Genomic DNA, 19,467 nt, shown 5'->3' with positions numbered 1-19,467 from the left:
TTTCATTAGAGGCTCAGATAAAAAAGTTGTAGAAACCAACCTTCACTATTTTTCTTGCAATTCCGACCAATTGCAATTTTATCAGCAATTTTTTTACACATTATCTGGTAAATTAATTCGTCTAGTTTCTCAAAAAATGTCAAGTCGTTTGATCCGATTTTAAAAGGGTTATTGTGTTTTAAAGAGTATCCGAATATTGATGACGACCACTGTTAACGTATATTACAGTGTGCACAGTTGTTATAGTCTTGCATGTAAAATAACACTGCTCATTTTTATTTTTTTCTCCAGGAAAATGAAAATTTAGTGAAATTAAAAAATAAATTAAGTCAAAAGGAAATCATTGACAGCTTCAGTGGATGATGAAAGATCTAAAAGTGAGCAAGGTTGTATCATTCTTTATGAGGGTATGCTGATTACACTTTACAAAACAAGTTTTTATCCCATCAAATAGGTATATATGCAATATATACCTATTCATCATAAACAGAATTGGACATAAAATTTATGATTTTTAAGAAGTCATGTCGAAAATTTAACTAAAATTTTTCTTCTAGATAGTTGTATGCATTGTTTAAAAGTTTCTCGTTAAAGAATACAGCAATTTTATCAGTCAAACTTTTAATACAAAGCCTGGTAAGTACTTACATCAACAGCTGCTAAAGGCTCCGAATAGGAGAAAAGAATATTGGATAGACTAGCTCTCAAAGAACATTTTCTCTATTAAACAAAATTTTAGTTATTGAAAGTTATTGAGTATTTGGAACGTAAATAAGTCAGTTCACTTGGATAAATGAACAAAAAGACCATAGGACCTACTTTCAGTAGTTTGTTATCTTACCATCAGAGGACTAAAATCTAAACTACGCCTCTACTAAGTTTCCCAATACACTCGTTTCATGCTAGATCGATAAAGTTGAGAATGACATTAACACGACAATTGGTTTGTGTCAGGTGATCAGATGATTCTATACTGTGTCTCGTGGTTTCGTGTCTATTGGTATATACATATTACCTGATGTCATATGTGCATGTACATAGTATACAATTACTGCTCATTCTAAAACATAACCTATAAGCATCCAGGTGAATATCGACAAAAATGAATGTACCAACTAGAAGAATTTTTACGAAAGTAGGAAAACCATATAATATTATCATTGTTCGATCTCTGAGCAAAGAAACTTTATCTCGATGGTGGTGTAAGCTTACAAATCAGAAACCAAATCGCAAGACTTTCAGAAGTGATATTTATGGACAGGAACCTTATGAATCCAACTACGAGTCAAGTGAAAAAATTAGTTTCCCTGCATATTGTTTATTGGTAAGCTAGAAACAAAAAGTGTCATATATTGCAGAGAATTGATTCTTATAAACAGTATCTTTTTGTATTGAAAAATTGAAAAACAGAGTGTACCAATTTGTGCATTTTTGCTTGGTACATGGCAAGTTCAAAGGCTTAAATGGAAAACAGATTTAGTGGAAAGGCTAAAAAAGCGTACTAGTCATGAACCTTTTGAATTACCAGAAAAGTAAGGCAAATAAAATTTATAATATTTTTACTATTATAGAATTATATGGAACAATGATCAATTTTATTCAGTTTAGAAGATTTGGAGACAAAGGAATATTATCCTATTAGAGTGAGAGGAACATTTTTATATGACAAAGAGTTTATGGCAGCAAATAGAAGCCTGATAAAAGATGGTAAACCATCAGATGCCAATTTTTCTTTTGGAAGCAGATCAGAAAGAGGATATCATATTATTACACCCTTTAAGTTGGCAGATAGAGAGTAAGTAGAGATGTACTAAAAGGATATACTTTTATTTCTCTTTTGTTTTAAAGTTCAAAATATTTTGCAGCTTAACAATTCTGATAAATCGTGGCTGGATTCCAAAAACATTAAAAAATTCACCACAGAGACACCAATCTGAGGTAGAAGGTGAACAAGAAATTGTAGGAATTTTAAGAATGAGTGAAAGAAGACCGTCTTTTGTTCCTAAAAATCGTCCACATCATAATATGTGGTATTATAGGTATGTAAAAATATTAGTACTATAATTCCCAAATAAATCTTTGTTTATTTTCCAGAGATGTGAATGAAATGGCTGAAAAGGCAGACACGTCTCCTATATATCTAGAAATGAGCATTAACAACAATTTGAATCAGTATCCAATTAGTGGTCAAACAAGAGTGGAATTACGAAATGAGCATTTAAATTATCTCCTCACATGGTATTGTCTGTCTGGAGCTACTGCGTACATGTGGTACTGGAAATTCATAAAAGGAATACCATTAGCACATTGAAAACAAGCATTGAGTATGCATTTATGCTATAAAGAAAATAGTTATCACGCGCATGTATATATAAAAATCATATATTATTAGTCTACTATTTTTTTGTAATTCAATCCTAATAATTTAATAAATAAAGTATATTGTTACAATTATTCTATACCACAAGAAAGTGATTGTACTATGCTAATAAAAGAATATCAATTCTTCATTAAAAAATGTCGCTTTTTATTATCATAACAACAACAGTGATAACCACTACCAACAAAATTGTCAACAATGGTCATGGTATACAATTACATTGAAGAAGTCAGCATAGAAAATACAAATATGAAAATATACCATACAAATATGAAAATACACCATGTACATATTACATTGATTTTTCTTTCGTTTTTTCTTTTTAGTCATTATATATACGTATTTACTCTAGTGTAATAACCACGGCTTTCGCAATCCGCGAGTAACCGTCCAAATGATAAATGCGACAAGGGGACATATTTATTGAACTTTTCAATTTGTCGTGTCTTCATGAAATTCCGTGATTGACAGCCATACGTATATCATCGTAACAACATATAATTGATCATGGCACCCTCCAGCATTTTCAGATACTGAAAGAGGTATTATATTTGTCTTTTTATTACATTTAAAAGATGAACATATATCACGTTCGAACGTAGCATATGAAATACAAAGTTTTACATATATTTTGAAATAACGAGTACCTGTTCAGACCAACAATTTTGTAAACGGTGTATATTAGCATCTTACATCATTTTAAACAAATATATATATCTCCTCGAACGCATCAAAAAATGAAAGAAATACATAGTAGTTTTGCAAAAATTACTGCGTTTGTTATCCTAAATCGGTAACGCCTCAAATCTATCAGGTGATACGTTGCAAACTGCTCATGAAACTTTTTTCGAGGAATGTAATATGTAGTAGATAATATATCAAGGTAATTCAAGAGCTATTAATATAAATATTAATTTCATGCATTTCCTTTTCTATTTCTTTCTAACGAACATCAGAATTAATGAAAGTAAGAATAATCTATGAATCATATTAATTTCAAAACATCTACGCAATTAACGCTGAACAATATAATAAACGAAATTGGCTTTATTGTCGCGCTAGGATTAGGTTGGTAGACATAAAAAGCATTAACACTATGTGCACGGGAAATAATCTAATAATAAACATTTTCTACGTATGTATTCAGACATATATATATATATATATATATAGATACATAATTATAACGAACCTCCTATACCCTTTAAAAATATCAAATACAAATAACAAATCGTTCGATTTGCGAAAATTTTATAAAATATATTATTCGAATGTAAAATAAAATATAATAATTATTCTTATCAAGTATCTTCTTCGCATTTATTCTCTTCCCTTTCTTTTCATACCTATATTTCTAGCAACAATTATCGAGCAGGCTTTTTATACATTTCCATAGAATATGTTCGACGAAAGTATAACCACTATTGCACTACAAAATATCTCGTCCAATTTCTCCTTTCCATGGATGCATCCATTCGAGAATGGCTTAGGGTATTTTACTCGTTTAGGACGCAGGTGCGCACCAAAGCATCGCATACCGAGTACGGATCGCAATTGCTGCTGGGTCTCCTATCTTCCAAGTAACCTTTCTTTTCCTCCGCAACACCTCGAGGAATACGAATACTAACGTTACGATTGGCCACGCCAGCACTGAAGTCGTGTATGCTGCTGGTTTCGCATTTTCCGGTTAAGCGACGTTCATTGTCCTTCCCTCCGCGTGGGTCGTACGCTTGAATATGCCTGAGGTGTTGTTTGCTCAATTTGTCGATTGCCTTCTCGATCTCGGCGATACCATTCTCGGCACGCATGGCTTTTGTCGAGAAGTTCGTATGCGCACCGGCACCATTCCACGTACCATCCATGGGTTTCGGGTCTAAGGTGACAATCACACCATACTCCTCAGCTACACGATGAAGAATAAACCTGGCAACCCACAGATCGTCTCCACCCGATATTCCGCTGCATGGACCAATTTGGAACTCCCATTGAGAGGGCATAACTTCTGCGTTAGTACCGGCAATCTTTACGCCAGCGTAAAGGCAAGCTCGATAATGAGCTTCAACAATTTCGCGGCCAATTACTTTATCGGCACCTACACCGCAATAATAAGGTCCTTGAGGGCTAGGGAAACCATTTTTTGGCCAACCAAGTGGTCTACCGTCGAAATCAAGGAAGGTGTACTCTTGCTCGATTCCGAACCATGGATCTTGATCCTTGACAGCTTCCATAGCCTCGTTACATTTGAAACGCTTATTCGACTTAGTCGGGGTCATGTCGCTGTAGTAGGTATCACAAAGTACTAGTTTGTTATTTCCGCGACGGAACGGATCATTGTAGATCGCCACCGGACAAAGATAAATGTCGCTGTTAGCACCATCCGCTTGGTATGTCGAACTTCCGTCGTACGTCCATATTGGCAGTTCTGGAAACCAGAAACCATTACATATTTGATTAAGAAATGTTCTCTAGTTATTGGCATTTATTTTATTTTACTTTCACTTTTACAATGATTTATAGACTATGAAATAATTTGTATGTTAATATGTTAATGTTGTTAAAAGGTAATTGTTATAAATTTATTACTATATAATTATAATAATAATAATTATTATTATTATATAATTAAATATAATTTATTAAACTAGATTCGACTTGATCGTAAAAGTTTAGCTAAATATCAAGTAGTAAAGTAATAATAGTTAAATAATAAATCTTTTCTTTTTGTAAGAATTGATAAACATCATTCATATAGTTACTGATAAGTATACCTACTGAAAATACTAATAAGATTTCACTTAACGTTGATATTGTATTTCGTTCTGCTTTTACTGATACAGATTCAATGCTTCATTATAAAGAAGCGTTTTATTTTCAGATGAATAAAAGAGCTCGTGTATATTCGTAGAAAGCAGCTATTTATCTATCTCTGTTAGCCTTGGCTATCTTTAGGATGGATTAATCTCGCAATTCTCGTAGTTGATATTAAGGGACTTGATCTATTCAAATTTTGAATTGTTTATCCATTAGTGAAGAAAAATTTTATTTGTTCAATTGTTCTATGAGACATTACTTTAACATTGTAAAGAGTAGTAAGTAACTAAATGAAAAAATAAGTAACTAATAAGTAATAAGTAACCTAGTAAGTAATAAGTAACATAAGTTATTTATTAAATATTAATTAATAAAAAAAATGAAAATACATCTATTTATTGATACTATCATCCGACAAAGTTTAAAACAAACGCATATTTCGACTTACATAATCGATTTCATGCAAGTACTACTCTTAAATTACCGACATTCAAACATGGCCCCGTGAATCCTACGCGCCGCAGATGTTAATGGTTCTGTAACGCGCGCAGAATCTCATGAAGACGGACGGATATTATTCGTAATGCTGACAAATGTTTGAGATTAATGCATATGTGCCGAGCGATCAACTATTTTGCACATCATACCTTATGTGTTATTAATATTCGCAATGTATTATTCGTAACGCTTGAATTGCATGCATGAATCGAAAACGAGGAAAAAGATGAAAAACAAATGTTTCGGGATGTGAAATATTAAATATAGTCATCTGATGTTTATTAAAGATAGTTTCTATCGTGACATAATATTCAACATGATTAGATAATATTGGCCGGAGAAGATAATTTATTGTTTTTACAACAAACAAACAATTTTGAACATTTATGAAACACTTTGTCAACACGTTTACATGTGTTCTCATGTAAGAAAGTGCTTCGATTTGTTGCCCGACCTTTAATCATGGTAAGTAATAACTTAATTTGGTGTTTGTAATGGATTATTTGTTTCGATTCACTGAACTGAAAATCAACTAGTTCAGTCGCATTTTGATGTAACTACATGGAGTAATGAGATTTTTGATCGGCGTGATTTAAATTACTCTGTAATTTGAAACTTATATTAGATTAACTCTCTTTAGAAAAGGATTCCCACGATAAAAAATTATTGAAGATATGAAATTATTGATGTTTTCATGATTAAGTTTCTGTAATTAATATTGGATGAGGTCGAGATGCGTTTTTTTAACGAATAGTATACTAATAATAATATATTAATTCGAGTGAATTTAACACGTGATGAATTAAAAAGTACTAGATCCACATTTTCAAGTTATTCATCCATGATTAAAATTTAAGCATTATCTTTCGAAATAAACATAAAGTAAGTAAACATTACTTTTCTCATGCATCATGGATTTACACAAATGAGTGAATGGAAACCTAGTGTTCTTAAACTCTGGAATCATCTATGAATATTCTTATCCCAACAATAGGCTAAAAAAAAAAGAAACCTCAAAATCTCGTCACAAATAATACATAACATTTGTTAACGAGGAACTTCCATTGAGAAGTACCCGCACATACAAAAGAACTGCTGATTGATCTCGAAAAAATATTAAATTGTAGTTGCTATTTTATTTAAAATAAAAAGAAATTACTTTTTCATGGTAAATATGTCAAGACTAAAACACTAACCTGACGGATGTTTCGGCACAAATTCTACCGTCCTGGTCTTGCTTCGCAAGCCTTCACCAGTACCATCGATCCAGATGTATTTCGCTTGAATTTTATCCTCTGGTTGAGGCAGGTCGAGATACTTATTTAACAAGGTCTTGTCTAAAGCCGCGTTCGGCGACTCCTTCAGCATAACGCGCGACATAGTGATGCTGCAACACGATAAGAGTGGTATTAACGACTATAACTATCATTTCCTGTGCCGAAATATAATACAATTACATATGTACTATCAAAACAGACTACATTGTATCATAGCACCTATAATAACTAGACTGCGGATATTGATATAAGTTCATATTTTTACGAATATCATTAAAAAAATGTAATTTAAGTAAAGAATTTTTTACCTATTAAATATTATAACGAGTACACTATACTTTGGAAATTTTACATATTTTTACGTATTATATGCATTTTAGGCATTTTTACATCTCCAACTTCTTCATAAACGTGTCTATAATATTATATTAATACTAATAATAACTAATAATAATAACATATCATACAATATTTCGCTCATCCAATCGATTTTGCTCCATTATACATGAAAAATTGTTCATGAAACAATAAAGGTAATTTTAAAATTCGATCTCTTGAAAATCTCGAACAAAGATTTTGTTGGACATTCGAATCGTTCGTTTCGATATTTGCCGGAGAGTATCGATTCTGAATTCAGGCGGATGATGGCGTCGCGTAGTGGCGAGAACATGAACTCCCCATGTGATATTAATGAGGATTCATTCGCACATGTCAGATGCAGCGGCACACGGCATAAAGGAGCCTCTCGATTTATTCTCGGTGGCACAGAAAGAGAGGTGCGCCTACGTATCACGCAAGACGCATCAGGCATCACGCAGTACGCACGCGGGAATCGCGTGCTACTTCAGCCCCAAACAGTACACACGCATGTTGCCAGTCGCCCACGAGCAACGTACTCGGATGATGTTCCTAAAGTCTTTAACTGATATCATAACTCTAACCACGCACGTGCAAATATTTCGAACGTTTCGAAGGTCGAATCGAACTATTTTCTAAATATTTCCCTTTGTTGCTCGGATGATACGTATACGATAAAACCAATATATATATAGAATGTATCAAGTGTTACGAATGTATACAATATGTAGTAAATATAAACTAACAGCTTTGTGTACTATTTTTATTAATAATTTTAAAAAAGCATTGCATTACTAACATTTCGAAATATTTATATATAAGAGTTAACATAAATGAAAGCAAAATGAGAACGAAACTAAATGAATCTTTTAGGCACTTCAAAATTTTTCAATGAAGTTCATTCCACTTTTGATTGATCGTTGGAATCGGATGTAATTCGATATCGATATATCGAATAATAATTTTTTGTATATAAATTTGTTAAAAGTTGATTCTTATTTATGTAATTATTCATCTCTTATTTTGAATTACTTAGTTGTCATTTAATAAACATTGTTACAAGCGTTATTAAAATTAGTTTAGTATTCTAGGTAACTAGGCAACTAAACATGAAATAAAGACTTGTGTAATCGTTTGCATAATAGGTATCTGATTAAATATAAAACGATGGATTAAATATATTTCAAATTAATCGTTTGCAATACCTAATCGCTGCTATGTTTATGGTTGAGAGAGATATAATCTTTCTCCGCAAATATATGTACATTATCTAAACCGTGCAAACTATGCACGTATGCACATAAATCATTTCTTACAATAAAAACTATCTTTAAAGCTGAAAATCAATTGAAAATTTAGAAAATTATCTTTAAATTATAAACACATTTAAAGAATTAAAATCATAATAGAACTTAAGTTAAGTATTACTTTAATCGCGATCTAATAAAAAATATACATACATATATTTTTTGTTTCATTACTATATTAATTATATCAACAATTATTGCTTGGAGAAAGTTAACAAATATTTAAAAAATTCTCCGTAAAAGAAGAAATGAAATTTATTGTCCGAGAAATTGATCGATCTTTGATCAATCAGCTACTTATTCCTTTAGTTTCATTTATCATGGAATAGCGTTAAAGACACCATTTCTCCACAGCATCTTGTTCACTTGTAGTATGTACAATGTACATTGTGAAACACACTGTGTAATTTACCGGTTTCCCGAGTGCTGCCATTTGTAGAAAGCATGTCGGACCATATATACATATTCCCTTGAATGCAGTGAATGCATTTATAAGCTTCGCAATAATGCAAAGCGTCCCTCGATCGCGAGCGAAAAACATAAAATCTTGTCTGATAAAATTCGATCAGACTTATTCAACAGTTCTCAATACTTCTTTCGATAGTACATAGATACTTTAAGTAACTTCCCAAAAAGTTAATATTCTAAATATGTACTGTAGGGTACTACAATCTTCCTGCATTTTTATAATCGACCAAAGATGATTTTAATGAACAGTGGCGTCAATTAAATGAACAAATATTTACATACTCCTCTTTCTGATTTATCGTTTAGGTCCTAATTAGTAAAGTATCACTACTCTACCGGCTAAAAATATTGTATATACTCTAATTTAATTAGAAGAGATTAATAGAAAAGAAATAAAATGCAAATGAAATTTAACCAAATAAATGGTATTAGTAAGACAGTAAGGTTGTATGACTAATATAAAAAACTAATATAAAAAATATAATAACAAATAAAAGAGGAAATCTGTATAAAATTCTGTAATCAAGATTCTAGGTCCATATAAAAATTTTAATAAAAATATTTATGAAAATAAATTAATTTTATTCCAACTAAGATATTAGATATTAGATTAGATGTTGAAACTATTAACCTTAAATAAAAAGAGTTAAAATCCATTCGGTGTCTTATCTATTTGTACTAATATTATGGGCATATTTACGAAAGAAATATGTAATGTGAATTTTTTGTACATACTGTAAATTATATTATTCAACTCAGCGCGTACAATTTTTTAATACACTGTAAACTATTGTAAACCTTATATTTTTTTCTCTGAAGTACTAAATAATGAAATGTGATATAAAGAGATTAAGAAAATATGTTGACGTTATCTTTAAAAAGTCAAAAATAAGAGGAGCGTCAAGAACTACACTTCAAGGTTCTGAACCAGTTATTCACTTTCATAGTAATTACCAGCTTTTGTAAAGCCTCTTTTAAATTCGATATGGCTATAAGTTTCATTATATAATTCCATAAATTTCATCTACACTATCAAATAGATACGATGCAACGTTTGATATTAGGATCAATTAAGATCAAATAGAGTAATCGAATTAGATTTAAAAGCAGTAAATTGGATCATTCATACCATTTTGATATTTTCTGATTTGTACTAGCACTTTTTCCATTTCTGCTTCAAATTTTCTTATATCCTGTTAATACGAGGTAAAGGTGCTAGTCAATCGATCACAATTAAGCATATACTAACCTAAAACTTCTGCCGACGGTGATCCATTTCGATTTTGACCCAACGGCAACATTTTTTAAGAATCTAGTTCCACACAACTTTACAAGCATGTTCGGACCCATTTTTGAATAACGTTGGTCAAACAATCGATTCGCGTTTGTTAACTTTTATGTTAATCGAATCTCGTTTGACATTCGCACGAAACGAAACGACTCTTAAGAAAGAGGCACTAAGAGTAGTAAAAAGAGAGCAAATAATCGCTTCTCGGTTTTGTTATGCAAATAACACTTTTGAAATCGAAGAAAATTGAAGGAAAAATTTGAAAGGAACTCTGAATAAGGAGAAATCGTGAAGGATCAACGTATTCTTCACTGGCCCACTAACATAAACTGTAGCAGATATTATTTATATATGTAGCTATCCCTTCCATCTCCAATTCCAACAGGAATACCGGTTTCATCGCATTTCGGATAAATTTTAAATTTGTGCCTTTCCCGTGTATTATCGATCCTTGTTTCTACTTTTTAGATTGTTTCATGACGTATATATTATAATGTAGTTCTTGTTTAGTTTCTTTGTTTTTTGTAAGTATGTATATAAGTATGCATATATATAACATGATACAACATACAACTGACAGTATATGTAACTATCGATCAGCGGTAGATGTTGAGATCACCCGAGATGTATCAGTGAAACCCAATACATTGCGTGACCATACAGTAGTCGTACGATGTAAACAATAACATATTACTACATATATATGTATATTGTATACATTTCGCTCTTAATTTATCGATGTTAATAATCAAAACATATGTTGAAGGTCACTGCCTTTAAGAAAACTCTACATCTGGTCTTTTTAGCTTTCTAAAGCATTGAAGCCATCGACAGCGCATAGACAAAAGACTGCGACGAAGGCAGGCCATAAACAGTCGAAAGGCGACGTTGGCTTCAGGGTTTTTCAGTTATAGAGTAACACTGCTAGCGTGCGAATCTGGACCAGCTCATATTATTATTTCAACTTTTGTATCTTTTTCACTTCCGTATTTCAAATATATTTTCTACCTTATAATTTATCCACGCGTCTCTCTCATTATACATCTAATAACCTCAACAACATACAACCGAGATATTTAGTTTTTCATAACTTCTCACATATTAGATAAATTATTTGTAACACTTACGTAGTTAATAAATTTTTGTATGTTCTTGAATGATAAATTTAAAAAAACATTTTATGTTTGAATTAATTTGTTTGTTATATGTCAGGTAATCAATTATTTTTTCATTATACATTATTTATTTCCCAAATACAATATCTACTATTGTATTCATGATTGTGATGAATTGATGATTGATGAAAACAAGATGTTAATAATATGTAAGTAACGTTCATTCTTCTACAACTTCTTCTTTCTCCTGATGTTCTGTGAACTAGAAATCGCAAACTGTTATCTAGAGAGACAAATATTCATAACCTTTTACAAAGGTTTCATTAAAGATCTTTTTATCAGTGAAGAATTATGTAATGGTATTTGCAACTACTTGTACAAATTTTATGTTTCACATAATGATAAGGTGCTATCAGTGGAATACCTTCCTGTATTAATGTTATCCGTAATAAACATTCGTTCATTTGATAAAATAAAAATAATACACGAAAAATAGATAACTCAGATAGAGTATAAGTTAATATCTATTTGAACGAGTACACAATAAAGATAAAATGAGCGTAATAATATATCGATTACATTAATCGTATCTATCATATTAATGTGATTATTTTACTTTTTACGTATCTATAATAGCTATATTCTACAATGAGAAAGAATTTATATTATTTTTTATTAACTGAGTTATTGATTGCTTTTATATGTAAAACACCTAGTGACTGTATTTACTCGATCGAAGTTTGATACATGCGTGTATACATATGTACGTATCAATGGAACTAGCGCCACACAAGTATAAATATGTATATAAATGTTGCTGTAACAAAAATCAAAGTAAACCAGTTATAACATAGAAAGACGGCTATTACAGATTATTCAAAGATTTTGCCAAGAGGACCGTTGAAACATTGAATTCGTGTTTTGTTGCATGCAACACGTAAGGTTATGAATTATTAGTTTGCGAGATATTATGCTAGAATGCTCTACTAACCTATTTCTGTCAATAGAAACGATGTCAATATTTACATATATATATATATATATATATGCAATATATATATATATGTTTGACTTCTTTTATACTTGATTACTGATTAACGATATCCGATGAACTCTGTTTCAATAGCAAAGCGATGAATAAATACATGTTTATGCATTTTTCATCTTATTACTTCTTTTAAGTGAAATGAAGTGAACTTTATGTGTCATTATTTCCATTTAAAATAGAACACAGGAGGAACTTTTTTCAATCATTTATATTGCATTCACTAACGAAAATTAGGTACAATAACAATGCCATAATAAAAAATTGATACAGCCATAGCCGTTTTATTTTGAACTTTGTCATAATTGAAAGAGTAACAACTTCTCGATGGAATAATTTTACATCAATAAGATACAAATATTCTTAAAGCATGAATTAATCTTATAATTAAGTTAATTTTATTTTTTTTTTATATACTATATTTTTAATTCACAGTAATTTTAATTATATTACGATTGAAACCTTGTATTTTTAAATATCAGTCCTAAATATGTAAGAGTATAAATTGGTCTAAACTAAACTACTATGAAAGAAATACTAGGAAATAAATAGTACAAGCAAGTGCAACAATGTTACAATTTAAGTTTATTCTGTAGTGTACACATCGAAAATATCGTTCATTTGACATATCTTTATTCGTTATCTATGCTTCTTTAACTATGTGACTAGGCTAAGAATGCGTTATGTTAACGCAATATTCGCGATTGTATATGTACTAATGCCAAGAAATGTGATTCGTAAGAGATGAAAAATTCCTAATGCATTCGCTTTATGCCAACATTTTGCGATATATTTTATAAGTACGGAACTCGACGGTGTCTTTCTTAACCTTGGTTCTAAAATTTACAGAATTTCGTAGAACACACGTGGCATAAGTGCTTAAAGAAAATTCAGGGATTTTCCTTGTCATCATTTGTAATATTCCCTAGTAACTTTCCGGTCACTTTCAAGAGAATACATTGAAATGAACGGTGTCATGCTGCGCTGCACACCCTTGAAGTTAGATTGAAAGGAAGCCATGAAATCAATTAAGTGTAATAATTATCCCTGTGAAGGGTTGATGATATTCAATGTTATTCGAAAATACTTGGAAAATATCTTTGTTTTTAAATTATATTAGGTCGAATTAGAAAAATTTTAGAAAAATATACATATAGTGCAAACATATTCATTATGTATTACGTACTTTTAACACATAAAACACATTGCTATAGACAAATTGTAACGTAAGTGTTTCTTTTTTGATAAATATACGCGACAGCCAATTAAAACAATTACTAAGCATAATCTATAACAGAAGAAGTTTATGTAAACAAAATAATATAAGATATATATACATAGTATCATACATATTATATATAAATATATTATATAATTATATAAATATATATATATATATTTTATTTATTTTACTTCTTTCATAAAAAGATACATATTACAGGAGTCAATTAGATAATTGAATTCATTGAGTGTGCATGCTTGTATGCATCAGCATGCATCAGTGTGCATCAAAATCGTTTATGACGTTAACGCTTGTTAGCTAAATAAAATACAATCTAAAAATAAATGTACGATACTTTCGATCGCTTAACTAATCGTTTAATATATTTTCGAGGGCTTCGGTGCGTATCTTTTAATTATGATTTATTGGTATATTGATAGTTCTGACGCTATACATCAATAAGTTATATTGGAAGTATATTTTAGTTCTATTAAATATTTATTTAATTATCTTACTTTAGCTCTATGTTAAATATAAAAATTAATTCTGTAATCTTGCTCCTTGTTTATATATGTCTTATGCCTAGATGTGTTACGATGTTTACGACAATTTATTGAAATTGAATCATGAATTTTCAAGTAGGTAGTATGTGACATACAGCTACCTAGGTATTTCAGGCACATATATACATGTACCTCAAGGATACCTATAAATCATGATTCATTCTCGAGAAGCTGTTTCGTCTCGTGACGGCCTTCTAATACCACAATTTCCACTTCCGTTTTTTTGTCGCAATAGCCATCACAATTAACGATAATACGAATATGTATCTTTCCTGTAATTTTGTCATTTAAAATAATGACGCTTTCTCTATCATTCGATGATTTATGATTTATACAGTTACATATATATATATATATATATATATATATATATATATATATACATATATATATTATATATATATTTATCTCCCGTATATATATATATATATATATATATATAATGTACCTATGCATATACTATTGAAGAAATATTCTATTCTTAATATTTAATTAACATACGAAACCAAGTGTATTGAACTAGGTCTCAACATAAGGTGAAGAAAGTACGGGAGATAAATAACTGTCCAAGGATGGGTTGACACATTAATCCATCTAACTCTAAGTGCATATATAGAGGATAGTAAATATCAAGCTTGCCAAGTGCAATTAGGATGTATACGAAACTATCTAATGATTTAATTACACATTTAATTAACGAAGGAACTCAACCATCATTTATTTCGTTGATATCTCCAGCACATCAAGAACTATCTCAATGATCAAATTAAATGTATCGTAATATCTTGTAAAATTATTTTTTAGCATTTTAAACGGTTTCTCCTATTGAGATCAATTTTCCATTTTTACATATTTAAGAAGTTACTAGCTTTAAACATATACCCCATAAATGTTCAATCGATATCTTTTAAGAAATAATAAAATACTTCAGTGAAGTAAAATATATGAGACTCTGAGTATACCGAATTGAATGTTATTGGCAATTGAAATTATAGCTTCTATTTATTTTAAGATCTTCAATTTACATTTTCAGATGTTTATTATTACGTGTTTAATTGTAAGTTCTTGCGTTATAGAGGAGAAATTGACCATGACCCAACATTTCATTTCCTTAGCTATTAAAGATATGATGCTATGATAATTCTAGGAGAAAAAGGCAGTACATTACTGAAACTGAAAAATAATGTAAGTTAAGCTAACATTCAGTACAATATAAATAAATGTGATGATATTGAGATAATGTACAACTTAATTCGAATAATGTAACATTTCGAGAATTTATCCGGCGTTGAGATAGATACAAGTGCGATCATAGTGAGCGTTAAAGTTTGCCAAATGCAATTGGCAGGTGAACATATTGCATATAGCTCAACTGACGTTCTAAACCAACGAAAATAGTTTTCGGTCCGAAGTGCACTAGATTGAAAGTGCATTTGGCTTCCGGGTAGAAGTGCGACGCGGAAACATCTCGTCATCCTCAAGATGCTCATTCGATTAGAATGAAAGTTCGTATTCCACGTGGGACATCGCACCGCAATCTTATGCATTCTTGCATGCGTTCATTGCCATGTGATTTTCTACTTTCTACATATAAAAATACTGATATAATCGAACGTATACCTATTTTTCTGATATTGGGTTGTCATTAGAAAAGAAACAATATTTATTCAACGATAAGATTAAAAGTATGTGATTAAGAGGCGTAGATTTCATCTGTTTTGGAACAATTGAATTTGTTATTCTCTATTCTGTAAACATAATGATAAGTATGTAGGTTTTACAGTTAAGAATCTTACGAGAAGACAATATTTGCTCATTGATAAGATTTAAGCAAGGACGAATGTGATAGTTGTACGCTTGAAGTATGGGAAATCCTTCCAAAGATATCGAATCTATTTTCATATCTTTTGTTCTCGACTAAAATGTTAAATTTTCAAACACTGAATTGTGTGTACAAAAATTTGTTTGTTGTCTTAAAGGTCAAACGTAATCTTTGTTAACTTGCTTTTAACAAATTTTCCATTTCAAAATTCAATGATAACGACGATATATCTAAAATGATCGTTTGATAAGTCAGTTATTTAACAAATATACACTGGTAAGAAAAATAAGCTTAGTAATAGATTAGTGTAATAGTATTAAATTCGTAAATTGAATATCGTTGAGTCCTTGTCTTGTATGTATTAGAGAAATGTATCATAAAGAAATAACATTGCTTTCAGAACAGTCGATACTTTCCTTCTATTTTCGAAGAGTTTAAATGAGAACGTTCTACATCTTTGTACCTATGGACGATCGATTACACCTTACACCATGTTCAACAAAACGTATTACTGCAAATCGTGGCATTCGATATGTTATCATATATACGTATACACTTTCGATTTCGAAACTAAGCTATTATAATTGAAACAGGGATTGTTTCAGAATGTTTCCAAACTCTTTAATCTCCTACTTTAAAGTTGAGCGGTCCAGTCGAAGACAAATGTATGTCACAATACTTCTATTTTCATTGGAGAACAAATATTAAGATAAATAATTTTCTTAGAAAATTTGATACGAAATTGTAATTATTTTGATCAATTGTAATTGAAATTTATTTCTTTCTTTGAAATTGGTTCCTTCGTTGAACAGTATTATTTGCGTTTTCTTGACATTTAAAATAGCAGAGATATTTTAGGTGAACAGAGTAGTGACCCACCCTAGATATTATTTGCTTAAGAAGATCAGTGGAACACAGCTAAAATCGCAAAATAAATTTCCTGCAACTATGTCATCCTTTAGCACTATGTATTACCAAAATTACGAATTATCTTATCTCGTAATATATATTAATAATACACTAACAAAAGTAACGAAAGAATCTCCTTCATGAAAACTTTCGTAATTTATTCACTAACGTGTTAAAGAAATATTTAATTGGACGTAGCCGACTGAATCTTCTATTTTTATTATATTCCTTCTTTACTGCAATCAATCAAACGATAAAATTGCGATGAACCCATTTTCCATCCAAAAAAATACTTTCATGAGCCGATCTAGAAATTTCTGCACACAATGACCATTATACAGCAAAGGGCGCAAGTTACCACACGAAACACACAATAATCTCTGTAATCCGCTCGTCAAGATGGCAGATAATACAATATTTCTGAAGCGTGTTCGTGTCTGAATAGACGATCGCAGGCCTGTTATGATTACGGAGCGTTTGCAACAGTCTGGCGACACACTTTCTTTAGTTTTCGGAACAAACACGCGTCGTCCGATGATTACACGTGTTACCGCGGCCCCCACTGCTATCACTTCCATTCTTGTTAATACGAAAGAACGTTGGATCGATTCACTGTCGACGTTCTATCGTCATGGAAACTTGCGAAAACATATCCACGCGATTCACCAGACCCGATGACCCAATCCTCCGTCATTATGTGGATTCGCGGCCTCACATGGGTTCAGTGTGCCGCGTAGAACGAAAAAAAAGAGTCACGTGCGTGTAAATCCTTCACGTCTGTCAGTCGCCTTGGCTTGGTTTTTGCGAATTATTTTTCTTGGCCATACATTAACCCGATATTAACACTTCATGTAGTACAGTGACATGCAAAAATTTGTCAGTTAAATGGATTTTTCATTTTATATTTTATTGTAAAGAATTATTGTTAATATCAAATGTAAGGTTATGTTATGATGAGCAAAGGAAAATAGTGTAATAGACACTGTTATGTAATATTAGCCGAATTCTTTAAAATATCATTTTCAATATATAAAATGGAAAATCTATTTGACTGACGAAACTTTTGGACGCTACTGTAGGTACAACGGGTGTATGAAATTATCTAATTAGATTAGATGAAAATATATGTCTATTTTGTAGAATGACAGTTTTCATACGAAACAAAGGAACAGATCGATGTTGAATACTTATCGAGTATATATGGTTATACACGATTTAAGTAATGCCTTCGATTAATAAGTCTCGCTACAAACTAGTTACACCATAGTCCGTGTTTGTTACATTATATAACGAATTAGAAAGCAATAGTGTATACTATATTCCGTGATAATTAAATACAACAGAGTGTCGTTAATGTGTGATGAACTATTTCAAATTAATTTAAATATTTTTTCAAGCTTGTATTTACCTCAAAATACATGGAATAATTCTCAGGCTTTATGAACAATGAAGATGTTTTATTCAGGAATGGATATGACCTTGAAATATTCACAAACAACCTAGAAGAATTCCACTTCCCAATCACATTTCTGTGTCTAAAACAGTCTTGGCTAATTAACATAATACTCATGCTATTAACATATGATGCCCTTGTCATTTCATCATTTTATAAAGTAAACACAAATTAATTAAACATATTAACTCAAAGGTATCGTTAACAAATATTATTTAACATATATTTCCATCTTTTTTTGTTTAAAGTTCGATTAAAATAATTAATCAGTTATCTCAAAAACATTAACTTTCATTTTTCTTTTTATTTAATTTAGAGTAAAGTTTCATTCATAGAAGCTGATTTTTACTAAGAAATATTTTTGTTATTCTATTTTTACCCGCGATCAACACTTAGTAATACGGGATGAAATTAATCCATAAAAGATAAAGGCTTATCAAAGCGTAGAAAACTGGTTAAGTCAAACTGGTTAAACTGTTTACGGAAGTTGTTGTTCGTTACCAACACCATCAGTTGAGTTACAGAGACGCGGACATATAGGTAAATATAAGTATCGAATATGGTTCTCACGACACTTAATACGCGAGAAAACATCGGTGATGTTTTAATGACACCACCACATGGTTTCCAACATAATACCGGACACACATGTTTGTTATAATCATGAAATTACCAAGAAAAACATTTACGTCTATACACTATTTAACTTGTTAACTAGTTTGTCCTCCAACTAGAAACTTAATGAAAATGACTCAACGGTTAAATTTGTTTTACTCCTTGCAAATGTAAATACTATATTATAATTCATTACGTACTGTGAAATTGTTAGATCCAAAAGATCCGTGTGACAAAGTAATTAAAATAATCAGGGAGGATTATTAGTCCTTTCACAGTTTAATTGGACAGAAACTCTAACTATTTTCTACAAATTCCTATAAATGTAATACATAAT

The 19,467-nt window shown here is 30.8% G+C and overlaps 3 protein-coding genes across 14 annotated transcripts in view; 1 reads left to right on the top strand and 2 right to left on the bottom strand.

Moving 5' to 3' along the window:
* Positions 1 to 1,018: 1,018 nt before the first annotated feature.
* On the top strand, positions 1,019 to 3,567 carry LOC122570741 (surfeit locus protein 1). The gene is made up of 5 exons (XM_043733527.1): positions 1,019 to 1,324; positions 1,411 to 1,532; positions 1,604 to 1,795; positions 1,866 to 2,039; positions 2,095 to 3,567. The coding sequence occupies exons 1-5, from the start codon at positions 1,103 to 1,105 to the stop codon at positions 2,309 to 2,311; spliced, it is 927 nt and encodes a 308-aa protein (XP_043589462.1). The 5' UTR covers positions 1,019 to 1,102; the 3' UTR covers positions 2,312 to 3,567.
* Positions 2,504 to 19,467, bottom strand: part of LOC122570738 (glutamine synthetase 2 cytoplasmic) — a 20,989-nt gene continuing 4,025 nt past the window's right edge. Inside the window, exons 2-3 of the mRNA XM_043733522.1 lie at positions 6,886 to 7,076; positions 2,504 to 4,802 (exon numbers count right to left, since the gene is read on the bottom strand). Coding sequence (XP_043589457.1) covers positions 3,877 to 4,802; positions 6,886 to 7,069 — 1,110 coding nt within the window. The 5' untranslated portion in view covers positions 7,070 to 7,076 and the 3' untranslated portion in view covers positions 2,504 to 3,876. The remainder of the gene's footprint in view (positions 4,803 to 6,885; positions 7,077 to 19,467) is intronic.
* The window catches only part of LOC122570745 (putative peptidyl-prolyl cis-trans isomerase dodo), an 18,372-nt gene continuing 12,013 nt past the window's right edge, over positions 13,109 to 19,467 (bottom strand). For 7 of the 12 annotated variants that reach the window (XM_043733536.1, XM_043733535.1, XM_043733530.1 and 4 more), the window contains one exon: positions 13,109 to 19,447. The gene's annotated coding sequence lies outside the window, so the exon portion shown is untranslated. The remainder of the gene's footprint in view (positions 19,448 to 19,467) is intronic. The other 5 variants (XM_043733532.1, XM_043733533.1, XM_043733538.1 and 2 more) reach the window with 5 other exon arrangements.

Source organism: Bombus pyrosoma, linkage group LG9, assembly GCF_014825855.1.
Source record: "Bombus pyrosoma isolate SC7728 linkage group LG9, ASM1482585v1, whole genome shotgun sequence".
Lineage (NCBI taxonomy): Eukaryota > Metazoa > Arthropoda > Insecta > Hymenoptera > Apidae > Bombus > Bombus pyrosoma.
Note: the sequence above shows the minus strand (reverse complement) of the source record. Positions and strands in the feature narration are given on the sequence as shown.